An 11,471-nucleotide genomic window follows, 5' to 3' on the forward strand; every position below is an offset into this window, starting at 1 on the left:
AATGAAATTAAGAAAGTTAGATACTCGTCGCCATTAGCCTAAAAGTCGTTCTATTGTATAAGTTTCATATGTACCACCGTCAAGTTTATTCGCTTCTCACGAAAAGTTGCGTTATATACAATATACATAATTATATTATCTGATAAACGTTTTCTATAGATCCCCAATCGACCTTAGTCCATACTCCCTACACTAGACAGACCCAAGTAACTTTAGATCAAATGTTTGGCACCATTTTATTGTAATTTTATATGAGTGTACGTGTGTGTCCAGGAATAATCACTGAAAATCGAGAGAAATTATCTAGTGATAGGCAACTTTTCAGCAGCACTGTGAATTCAGATCGCTTACATCGCAATTACAAATGTGAAACATTTTTAATTTTTGTATGTATTCAACATAAATAGCTTTACGAGCTCACAGCCCATAATCGAATGGAATAATAATAATAATAATAATAATAAAATACGGGAGACGAAAAAGTTAATAATATTTTCATGTCCAAGTTGCAGGTCCAGTTAAGAACTTCACCCATTAAACCCGTTTTCTTCGTAGCTGTTATCTATACTATTTAATAAAAACCTTTAAAAACCCAAACGAATAGCACTTTTCCATCAATAAAGACAGAAATATATCTTGGTTACCGCACGATACTTTTCATTGGCAATCCAATAGGTCTGAAACATGTAGTTTCCTGTGGGAAAGGGCAGAACTTTTGGCAGTCGGGAATTGATAGTCTCAGAGGTAAGTTTATCCATAATGATGTCGTGCTAAAAAAGTGGGAATAATATTTAGCTGGCATAGGAAACACGATCTTTCTTACGTTGTACGGACAGGAATGATTCAAGTTGCTGATATTCCTAATAAAATCGTAAAAGTATTTGGCGACGACATTGGACTTTGTGTTCTTGATGAATTGGCAACCGTCAAAAGTGATGTTGTATAGAAATGGCTTATACCCATTGATCTGTTGGTGCAAACCAAAGTTAACCTGAAATTTAACAATTTTACTCAATAGTTTGCTAAAACAACTTAACTTGCTTAACAAACCTTTAGGCTGTTTAGTAATTTGTACACCTTTATTCTGGTGGAAATATATTGATAAGTTCGGTTAACTGATTTTAGAGAACAGTATTCGAAATCGGCCACGTCCTTATTCATGGATGTGCACTTGAAGTTCGTGAACTCGATATGAGAATAAATCTGTGTTTTAGTGAAAGCTGTTGTATATTGCCAAATAATGGATTTATAACCTCTGACCTGGTTTATCATGATGAAATGCAATACAAGCACGAAGCAAAAGTATTTTTCTAAACACATTTCAATTCATTCGGGTATCAAGTGAAACTGAAGCGACATTTTCATTATATCTCACTCACTGAAATCAGAAAAAAATGTGTAATTAATATTGGTAATGTTTGCTTTTACCTTAATTTCTTTAATTGCTAGTTATATGCAGATAAACCAGACGAAAATTGGATTCAGTGAACTGGAACGTACGCACTCCTAAGGCAAAGCTTATCAGTATTAGACTATAAACATACCCCTTATGATTAAGAATAAGGAAATATTTACATGGTTGCAATATTTATGAATCGATTTCTGTCCAGATAAGCTGTGATACTGACTTACTACGGATATGATATCTACTCGTATTTTAAATTCCAAGGATAAATAGCTTCCCCCAATACACTTGCGGCTACGCCAAACGATCGGTTATCCAACCCAAATCGATTAAATGCACGGCATTGATTATAAATAGTTCGGTGTAGATTTAATGCAGCAGCACAGTTTTCAATATGTTAACAAGCTGGATATTTTGTAATGCCAACGCCTTTCGCTGGCCCCCATTCGCTGATTACTTTCAAATATCTCGCCGGCCAGAGGAGCGGAGAATTGGAGAATCGGGCAATCGGGAATTTGGAGAAAGAGCGCAGAGAAATGGGGGCTGTAGTGGAAGTGAAAAGCTCGGCGCGGGCACACAAAGCTCCACTCTCGGATCACAAAAACAAACAGCGCCACGCTCCCAAGCACAATTACACGATCGGTCTCCGAGAGGTGACAACTTCGAGGGCTTTTCGGCGAGGGCGGTCCAGAGATCTGAACGGGCAGTTAGTTAGCCATGTTTACCTAACCGATTCGGCTGTGCCATCCGCAAACAAACGAAACTCCAAGCCTCGAATCGAATTCGAGGTTCGCGTGTGTGCAAACAAATTATAAGCGCACCATTTATGCTCGAACTTAATGGTTGCATTTCGGCAGTGATTTGCATGAAAATTTGGCATATGCCATAAAAAAAAAGACTCCGCAAGTAGTGGCATATTCATATATGCAAACTTATAACTATTTAGAACCCACTGACAATGAAGAACTGAAGGGGACGCAACCGAGTTTTTGAGGTGTGCGACGCGCGCCAAAGTCAAAGCCAGCGAAATCACATTTCCGGTGGCCACACATCGTTTCAGCCAAATTCAATAGTGGAATAGAATAGTGGAAAAAAACGTAATTGGGCTAATTAAGCCCCCCTGCAAACCATCTACATAGGTAAGCCCATCGAAATATTTCAACTCTGACATCAGAAAGTGACACTGAGTTATGGGTGGCCCTTGATCTATAAGGTATATATAGTATTTGGTACTGAAAAGAGTGAGATTTCCCATTGCGAAAGTTTCGCATCGGATTTTGGCATTAGCACCTCTTTCAACCAAATCCACTGACGCAGTCTAAACGGTCGATTAACATTTATCACTAAACGATTACTAATTTGTTTATGAGTCCCTCAAAGCCAACGCCACATGCTAATTGCCTTTATGGGATCCCGAAAAGAGTTGCTAATTTTATGATATCCTCAATGAAGTGTCAATTAAATGAATCACTGAAAATATTTTCGTTATCTGCGCATCTCGAAGTTTTCCAATTCGGAATACCTGAGTTATTAAACCAAAAGTAATAGTTTTGCTACCTAAATGTTGCATTCCAGAGGCTGCAACGTGGTAATTGCAAAAAGAACACGCGAGAATGGCAGTTAAAATTAATTTATAGATTACGTGACTTAAATGCCAAAACGTGCTCAAGGGGAACTTTGGCTAACTTAAAGTCTTAAGTCTAAATACATTTTAATGTCAATTAACTATTTTGGCATTACAAAAAAGTGGCCTCTTTACGATTCTGACTCCAAAAATCTCATATAATTGAATGCAATGATCCAGTATAAATTCATTCAGAATTTATTTTAAGGAATCTTCAAACTAGTTTATTTCGGTTTTAATTGCCCATCACATGAGCTCGACTTGCATATCTTAAGCAAATATGCTATAGTAGATTAAGAGATGCTTAAATAAACAATATTTGGATGGAAAGATAAGAGTTCGCTTCTGGTTTTCTTTGCTGCGTAATCGGCGGGGAAACGCGTTTTGCATAAAAATTGCCAACTTATCAAATACTGCGCTCCATCAAATATGAACAATCGAGCCATAAATATTCAAAACAAACAAAAGCCGGTAGCTGTTCTCCCCCTAAAAATCCATTAAGCCTGAAAACGAATGGTTAGTCTAACTTTGATCGCCGTCTAATATAGATTATGGAACCCGTTTTGTGTGAACATAAATTGAATTTGGCTTGCCCTGCGATTAATCACTCTTATAATCAAATAATAATCAACTAACGAGGAAATTGCAATGTGATTTTGGCACGTTGTTTCAATTACTTCTGCTGAATTTGTTTGTTTAAATTTTATAGAGTCGCGCAGGGCATCTTCATAAAAACCGAGTCTAAAGTCAACAAACTGCAAATTGAATTCTGGGTATATAAACAGCATATTTTCGGACAGATTCAATTCGCGTTCCTTTGCGATTGACTTAAACAATTAAGTCTTCCACGAATTTCGGGCTAAAAATAAATTTCGAATAACAAGTACAAGCTATTTTTAGATTTTAAACAAAGGAAGGTCTCAAAAAGAATTAACATCTAACCACAAATTGGTGTACTTTTTTAAGTCACTCTGTTTGTCTTCGAACTTTAATTTTGTTTGCCAAGCATTGTGCAATCTGTTCTCTCACCTTTTCTATTCTAAAATAATAGTCAGGCCATCTAATAAATTAGTCAGGCTAATAAGCCCTTATAGTTTTCTTTTGTAACTACAAGTCATAAATCCTTTTAGTAATTCCTCCGCGAGATCGTAAGTTATCTAAGCCAAACCATTGTGTCTGCATGCGGGACAACGTGTTGTATACGTGATTTCCGTGCGACTTTCTGCCAGCCTGCAAAATCCAAGTGTGTAAAGCCCCCTTATCCCCACTATATCGTGTTAAATACAGCTTTCGGATATATTTAAGCCATATATATAGACAAAAACAGGCCGAATCGAAATGGTAAACAACCCAAACAAACGCATTTCATTGAAATGGGCGACAGTTTGTGGCTCGGATTCGATTCGATGTGATTGTGCTGCGATCGACCACGCCCCCCAATGTTCGTTACGCCCTTTTGTGGGAATTTGGCTGTCATGCGAAATGTATTTCGCAATTGGCCCTGTAATTTCAGTTGAGCGAAAATAAAAAACAAGACAGCGAAAAAAGGGAACAGCAAAAACGAATTCAACAAATGTAATTGAACAATTAATCGAACATTTGTTCTTCCTGCTCGGTTGTGCTTATTAACTCAATTATGGAGTGTTCAAAATAAATGTATAAAAAACAAAATCTAATGCGACTTCAAAATTCCAGCGAATATTTTTGCCACATTTTCGAAACCCAAGGGTCACACACCTGCTGTGGTGCAAAGTTCGAGCGCGTGTCAATGGGGCAAAATGTGTGTAATACTTAAGTGCGTATATGCAAACTTGAATTAAATACACTTATTTGCGTTGAGGAAGCCTCAACTTGATGGCAATTAGCACAAATCTTGCAATGCGTCAACCTTAGCCTTCACGCCCACATTTCGCTCACTTTCTAATTGTGCGCTTAAATAGTTAAAAATAAACCAAAACCCAAACCCAAACAAATAAGACAAAGGGAAACGCCCTCGGATGTAAAATACTTTCGATGTGAGAAGCGCCAGCTCGTTTGACATCATCCAAAATTAGCTGGCGACTTCGGCAGCTGGAGAATCCCCCCAAGATCACCGTCGTCTGCCATCATTGAGGTGGCCGTATAAAACCAGTTACCGGCATCTTGACGTATACACTCATTAAAAATTATGCTATTTTGCCAGCTGACTGATAATCGTAGTATTCAAGTCATTGGACTGCGATTAGGAAACGAAATGCACAACGGAGAAGGCAGAACGAAAAATACCCAAACATTGAGTGGTTTCAAAACGTGGAAGGCAGTTAGAGCTCTTAAAGATCGACTACGAAAATACCCCATAAAAAGTTTGAGTACTTTGTTTTTGGGAAAAACCCCCAGTTCACTTGATAGTTATCTCTTGGTAACCATAAGTATTTTTATATTTCATTATAACATATCATAAGATATAAAATGTCATATAAGCCTTTAAAATAGTTGGTATGAAACATAGCCGCTTGCTTCTCCAATTTTGATCTTGGCCGGGCTATAAAGACAGTGATATTTATGGGCTTTTAACACATACAGCCCGTTTCAATTAATTTAAATAATTCCATTTGTCACAGCATCAGCTGTCTAGGAAGTTTTTTGCGATATTCGCTTGAATTTCGATGTTCATCTTGAACTACAGCATAACTTCAAAGCCTTTCAATCAGCATAAATATAGAAAGTTTGCGATCGGCAACTAAGGTTACAATGAATGCATTTCAAAATAATTTGTTCAAAGCGTTAACACACAAGTTATGTATATCCATTGATTTCCATAGAGACACAATACGACCCCAAGCTGTGCATTTAAATATTTATTTACCCATGACATTTTTTGGTCTCATCTTTTGTTTGGCTAGCAAAGGGTCTACACGTTTGTAAAGTGTCAAGTTCATTTGGAAATATTCAGAATACTTGCACCACTATTTGCGGAATGAGCTGGTGCTCCGATTTCGTTACTTCCTTTAATCCAAACAAATATAGCATTTTATACGGAGATGATGATATTAATACAAGTCAGCGCGCTGAAGGCAAATCAATTAGCCTTGTCGCGTACTCATTGATAAGGCAATATCTCATTAAGCGTACCTAAAAATATGTTAATGTTAATGGCATTTAAGAGATGCCCGATAAAGCGGAGGATAAAACCCAAAAACAGGCAAAACTACTCCAGGGCTGCAGGCATCCGAATGCAAGACCAAAATGCAACATTTGGGCCAGTTAGTGTCTCTTCGTCTGCAGTCGGTCGTCTGTTTGTGGTTAAATCTGGTTTTTCTGAGATCTTAGCACCTGACTGCCAGTGGTAACCCCCGACGACTAGAAACCTCGGAAAGACAACAAAAAATTATAATGAAAAAAAAACAGAAGCATCTACCTGCTGCTGCAATGAATGGAAAATTTCTCCCTAAAAAAAAATACCGGGTATTAATACACTCGGTTCGGGTCCAAAAATCTGGGTAACTTTCCACTCATTTGTTCCAAAATATCACAGATACAGATACATAAATACACAATGAACAACGGCTCACGTGTTGAGCGAATGCTCCCTAAAATGCCGAGCCAGCCAAATAATTACGGACTAATACGAAAAGAATTTACAACTTCCTTTCTTCTCTTTTTTTTGCTTATTTATTTACTTTTTTTCTTCGATTTTCGTTTTGCTGTTCAATGGGGTTTTGTTTTTGTTTTTGTTTTTGGGCAGTAAGTGCTCATAAGACAGAAAACGAATCACGCGATGGGAACTTTGCTGTATCGTAGTTTTCCTGCATTTTCCCCCTCGTCGGATTATCAGTTTCACAGGGCAGCCCGCATAACGTCGATCGTCCCGGTTTCCCAAAACAACAACAATAACAATAATAATAATAACAAGCCAGATTCTAGACCCGAAACCCACAAACGACACGACACTCAACGCGACTCGAAAATAGTTAACAACAAAACGACGAAGATGACGAGAACAACAAAGTTTTGAATTTTATAAAAGACAAGGTTCGCATCAAGTACAAAACAGTTTCGTTCGAAACGCTGCCGTGTGAAGAGCCAAGCGACCAGAACCGATCGTTCGAACAACGGGCATCTTTCAGATACACTATCCAAATACCTGACTTGGCACCTTCGTAAAAAACGAAAATAACGAAAAAAAACCTATAGATCCACCTATGAGTGCCGCCCATTAGATTTAGTGTCAGCTGGTGCCATCCGCCGGCAATTATAACTCAAGCCAACTTGTGTTTTGTGGGCAGTGTTTGTTTGTTTGTTTTGATCAGAGCTGCTGTTGCCACCCCCGCTCCAAAGATGAAATCCAATCCGGCCTCGGATCACGTCTACTTCAACGACGGATTCAAGTGCTCCACGATCAGCATCAGCACCAATCTAACCGAGCCCAATGGGAGCAGCAACAGCGTGGGATCCCAGGGATCCAAGGAATTTATCCGTGAGTCTAAAGTGTTATGCCAACTATTGGGAGTGATTATGAAACCAATTAGATGAGTTAAATTAAATATAGTTATTTGCTGCCGTAAAATCAATCACATTGTTAACTTTTAATAAGTAATAAAATAGTTTGTCGGTACTAACAAAAGACAAATACAAACTGTACACATTTAATAGTCTAGCAATAGCAATTGATTTATTATAATTTTTTTTTAACAAATTACCAAACATTAAATAGCTTTAGCAATTTTGGCTATTAGCTGGTGAATTATGAACTACAAAATCAAATTAAATTAATTATTTTGTAGGAACAAGTTAATGAGCTTTCGGAATCACGAGAGCTGCCCATTTAACTGCTATTACCTAAGCTCTTTAGTTTGGAAGCAACTTATGCCACAAACTACAGATTGATTTCATAGTTAGTTATTTCCCTGTTAGTTGCAATTAAAGTAATGGAATTCAGCGAATGTTTCTGGCAAGAAAAACGGTGCATCAAGTATACGCCGCGTGCTCCCCGCTCGGAGATACTCGTAAATGCAATTGTTTTCCACGTTTTCTCAGCTACAAAACTTTTGCTTTGGCCTTGACAATGAAATTCACGTAGATCAGAATGAAAACCAAAAGCAATTAAAATAGCAGAAAGAAAACTGAAACTAAATGGCAGGGTGGGAACCAGCAAAAAGTCGATCGAGCGTGGGGTTCTGCAGTACGTGCTTATGAATCAGTGCGGTTTTAGCCATTTCATCGAATCTCTCTTGATTTCCGCCATATCTTTTGCAGTCACTGAAGACGGCAAGAAGGTGAAGCCATCAGTGAGCACACTGGACTGCACCCGCAGCTGGCTGCAGGATTGCCAGCGGCGCACCTTCAATCGCAAGACCCTGCACAAGAGACTCCCGATCCTCGGATGGCTCCCCAAGTACAACAGCCAGGATGCTGTGGGTGACCTGGTGGCGGGCATCACAGTGGGTCTCACCGTCATCCCACAGGCACTGGCCTATGCGGGAATAGCAGGACTGCCCGTAGCCGTAATTAGCATATATATTAATATTACAAGGATAAATTATAATCGAAATGTTCCTTTTGGCAGTATGGCTTGTATGCCTCCTTTGTGGGCTGCTTTGTGTACATATTCCTGGGCAGCTGCAAGGATGTGCCCATGGGGCCATCTGCGATTGTGGCCCTGCTTACTTATCAGGCTGCTCAAGGATCTTGGCAGAAATCGGTGCTGCTCTGCCTGCTGAGTGGAATTGTGGAGCTGCTGATGGGCCTCTTCGGACTGGGCTTCCTGATTGACTTCGTCTCCGGACCAGTTTCCTCGGGCTTCACCTCCGCCGTCTCGCTGATCATCCTCACCTCGCAGATCCAAAGTGTGCTGGGCATCACGGCCAAGGGCAACACCTTTGTGGAGATCTGGACGCAAGTCTTTCACAACATCGAGCACACAAGGGAAGGAGACACGGTACTGGGGCTTACCTGCATTGTCATCCTGCTGTTGATGCGCAGTCTGTCTTCCTGTCGAATTGGACCAGCCGACGAGAAGGAATGCTCATCCTTTCAGCGGGCTGTGAACAAGATCCTTTGGATCGTGGGCACTGCTCGAAATGCCATCCTGGTGGTCGTTTGCTGCATCATGGGCTATCTGCTGCATACCGAGGAGCATGGAGCTCCGTTCCGAGTTGTGGGAGACATACCACCAGGGCTCCCGAGCATTCAGTTGCCACCCACATCGCTGACTGCCAATGAAACCAGCAATGGAGTGGCTGAGGGATTCGTGGAGATGGTTCACAGCATGGGCTCCGGCTTGGTGGTGATTCCCTTGATCTCGCTCATGGAAAACATAGCCATCTGCAAGGCGTTTGGTGAGTGTTAAGCTCTATCTTTCCCTATATGGTTCCCTATAATAATGGGTGATCCTTTCAGCCAATGGCAAGCCAGTGGATGCTTCGCAGGAATTGATTGCCATTGGAACGGCCAACATCTTTAACTCCTTTGTCCAAGCCTTTCCGGGCACTGGAGCCCTTAGTCGTGGAGCAGTCAATAATGCCAGTGGTGTCCGTACTCCCCTGAGCAATATTTACTCCGGTGGCTTGGTCATGATTGCCCTGCTCTTCCTCACGCCCTACTTCTACTTCATTCCACGTCCTACCCTGGCAGCCATCATTATATCCGCCGTGGTCTTCATGATTGAAGTTAAGGTGGTCAAGCCCATGTGGAGATCGAAGAGTAAGTCATACTGAATGAGGAGATAGTGGTCATTTGTTAATCTTACTTTAATAACCCATTAGAAAGTGATCTGGTGCCTGGAGTTGGAACCTTTGTGGCCTGCCTGGTCTTACCGCTGGAGTGGGGCATCCTCATTGGGGTTGGACTCAATGTCATCTTTATCCTCTACCATGCTGCGCGTCCTAAGCTGACCACCGAGCTACTGACCACCCAGTTGGGTGTGGAGTACTCCATGATCACGCCAGATCGATGCCTTATTTTCCCGTCTGTGGATTATGTAAGGAATCTGGTCAACAAGCAGTCCATTAGACAAAATGTCCCAGTGGTCATCGATGCGTCGCATGTCTACGGGGCTGACTTCACAACGGCCACGGTTATAGACTCGCTGATCAGTGATTTTAATCAGCGGGGACAGCTGCTCTTCTTCTACAACCTCAAGCCGAGTATCTGCTCCATTTTCGAGCACGTGTCGGCGGCCCAGTTCGTGGTCTATTACCAGGAGCAGCAGTTGGATGAGCTGCTCAAGGAGCGCAACTATGTGCAGAAGCGGCTCGAGACGGCCTAACTGGCTCATTCTCCTCAACACGTGATACAAATAATTTAGGCTAAGTGTTTGCTTTAATTATTTATGGCATTGTAAATAGATCGTGAACTAATTGTGTAGTATTAGCCAGAGCACAAAACTATTAGAACTTGTAAGCTGAACAAATAAGTGTTTTCTTATTTCTTAATTACGTAATAATAACGATCAAAAATAATTTATCTTGTTTATTTAATGAAAGGGTAAAACTTACTGTGGTTTGTTAATACAAATCAATGAAAACTAATAGTTTTGTTTATCGGATATATTTGATTTTGAATTTAAATAGTTGGGAAATTTAGAACACTTGATAATGGCGCTACACAGCACTCTTAAGCTATCGATAAAAGATATTGTTGATAGACCGATATATTCAGCGCTGCGAGCTGTCCCTACTCAACACTGAAACATTTCTCACGTGTAAAGTTGAACCGTTTGTTTTCCTCTTTTTTCCGCTTAATTTAACTTAAAATGAAACGCCTGAGCGAAGAACGTGCAAAGATCTTGTTCGAGCACCTGTCCAAATAGTGAGTACCCAAAACAGACCATCGCAATGCAGCTAACAAGTGCTCTTACAGCATTGGCACAAATGTGAAGCATTTGATCGACCGTCCAGATGGAACATATTGCTTTCGGGAGCACAAGGATCGGGTCTACTACGTCTCGGAGCGGATTCTGAAGCTGAGTGAGTGCTTCGGCTACAAGCAGCTGGTGTGCGTGGGCACCTGCTTCGGCAAGTTCTCCAAGACCAACAAACTGAAGTTCCACATCACGGCGCTCTACTACTTGGCGCCTTACGCCCAGTACAAGGTGTGGGTGAAGCCCTCCTTCGAGCAGCAGTTCCTTTACGGCAACCACATACCCAAAACCGGACTGGGTCGCATCACGGAAAACGCCGGCCAGTACCAGGGCGTGGTGGTCTACTCCATGAACGATCTGCCCCTGGGTTTCGGCGTCCTGGCGCGTTCCACAACGGACTGCAAGACCGCCGATCCCATGACCACCGTATGCTTTCATCAGTCGGACATCGGCGAATACATTCGCGCCGAGGACACGCTCTTTTAGATCCATAGATGCTAAGTTTTTACATGTTTTGTAGCAATAACCATGTTTAGGTAAATAATAAGTATGCTGAAAAAACGGATAAATCTCTACTGTTTTTGATTTAATATTTTTAATGT

At 40.9% G+C, this 11,471-nt stretch overlaps 3 protein-coding genes across 6 annotated transcripts; 2 read left to right on the forward strand and 1 right to left on the reverse strand.

Annotated features, from left to right (window-relative positions):
• Positions 1–360: 360 nt before the first annotated feature.
• Positions 361–1,855, reverse strand: LOC6607813. 3 transcript variants are annotated; one of them, XM_032722162.1, is made up of 5 exons: positions 1,633–1,851; positions 1,261–1,378; positions 1,051–1,203; positions 824–991; positions 361–770 (listed from the first exon to the last, which is right to left on the reverse strand). In XM_032722162.1, the coding sequence occupies exons 2-5, from the start codon at positions 1,318–1,320 to the stop codon at positions 615–617; spliced, it is 537 nt and encodes a 178-aa protein (XP_032578053.1). In that variant the 5' UTR covers positions 1,321–1,378; positions 1,633–1,851; the 3' UTR covers positions 361–614. The 3 variants fall into 3 exon arrangements, with proteins under 3 accessions (XP_032578053.1, XP_032578052.1, XP_002032571.2); XM_032722161.1 differs by having other exon boundaries at positions 1,051–1,378; positions 1,633–1,855; XM_002032535.2 differs by lacking the exon at positions 1,633–1,851 and having other exon boundaries at positions 1,051–1,387.
• Positions 1,856–2,046: 191 nt separating this feature from the next.
• On the forward strand, positions 2,047–10,468 carry LOC6607814 (sodium-independent sulfate anion transporter). Of its 2 annotated transcripts, XM_032721690.1 has the most exons (6): positions 2,047–2,544; positions 7,295–7,485; positions 8,265–8,512; positions 8,575–9,346; positions 9,408–9,710; positions 9,773–10,275. In XM_032721690.1, the coding sequence occupies exons 2-6, from the start codon at positions 7,347–7,349 to the stop codon at positions 10,273–10,275; spliced, it is 1,965 nt and encodes a 654-aa protein (XP_032577581.1). In that variant the 5' UTR covers positions 2,047–2,544; positions 7,295–7,346. The 2 variants fall into 2 exon arrangements, with proteins under 2 accessions (XP_032577581.1, XP_032577582.1); XM_032721691.1 differs by lacking the exon at positions 2,047–2,544 and having other exon boundaries at positions 7,347–7,485; positions 9,773–10,468.
• Positions 10,469–10,683: 215 nt separating this feature from the next.
• LOC6607815 (60S ribosome subunit biogenesis protein NIP7 homolog) lies at positions 10,684–11,438 on the forward strand. The gene is made up of 2 exons (XM_002032537.2): positions 10,684–10,817; positions 10,869–11,438. Exons 1-2 carry the CDS (start codon positions 10,762–10,764, stop codon positions 11,353–11,355), a joined length of 543 nt encoding a protein of 180 aa, XP_002032573.1. The 5' UTR covers positions 10,684–10,761; the 3' UTR covers positions 11,356–11,438.
• Positions 11,439–11,471: the final 33 nt, after the last annotated feature.

The sequence above is a fragment of the Drosophila sechellia genome, chromosome 3R (assembly GCF_004382195.2).
Source record: "Drosophila sechellia strain sech25 chromosome 3R, ASM438219v1, whole genome shotgun sequence".
Classification (NCBI taxonomy): Eukaryota; Metazoa; Arthropoda; class Insecta; order Diptera; family Drosophilidae; genus Drosophila; species Drosophila sechellia.

What these genes read in the sequence shown, in the direction of transcription:
- LOC6607813 (XM_032722161.1), bottom strand. Translation starts at nt 1,320, where the DNA reads ATGTGTTTAGAAAAATACTTTTGCTTCGTGCTTGTATTGCATTTCATC. An exon ending in AATTACTAAACAGCCTAAAG is followed by an intron (nt 992 to 1,050) that starts GTTTGTTAAGCA and finishes GTTAAATTTCAG; the next exon opens with GTTAACTTTGGTTTGCACCA. An exon ending in ATCATTCCTGTCCGTACAAC is followed by an intron (nt 771 to 823) that starts GTAAGAAAGATC and finishes CCACTTTTTTAG; the next exon opens with CACGACATCATTATGGATAA.
- LOC6607814 (XM_032721690.1), top strand. Translation starts at nt 7,347, where the DNA reads ATGAAATCCAATCCGGCCTCGGATCACGTCTACTTCAACGACGGATTC. An exon ending in GGGATCCAAGGAATTTATCC is followed by an intron (nt 7,486 to 8,264) that starts GTGAGTCTAAAG and finishes TATCTTTTGCAG; the next exon opens with TCACTGAAGACGGCAAGAAG. An exon ending in TAGCAGGACTGCCCGTAGCC is followed by an intron (nt 8,513 to 8,574) that starts GTAATTAGCATA and finishes TCCTTTTGGCAG; the next exon opens with TATGGCTTGTATGCCTCCTT.
- LOC6607815 (XM_002032537.2), top strand. Translation starts at nt 10,762, where the DNA reads ATGAAACGCCTGAGCGAAGAACGTGCAAAGATCTTGTTCGAGCACCTG. An exon ending in TTCGAGCACCTGTCCAAATA is followed by an intron (nt 10,818 to 10,868) that starts GTGAGTACCCAA and finishes GTGCTCTTACAG; the next exon opens with CATTGGCACAAATGTGAAGC.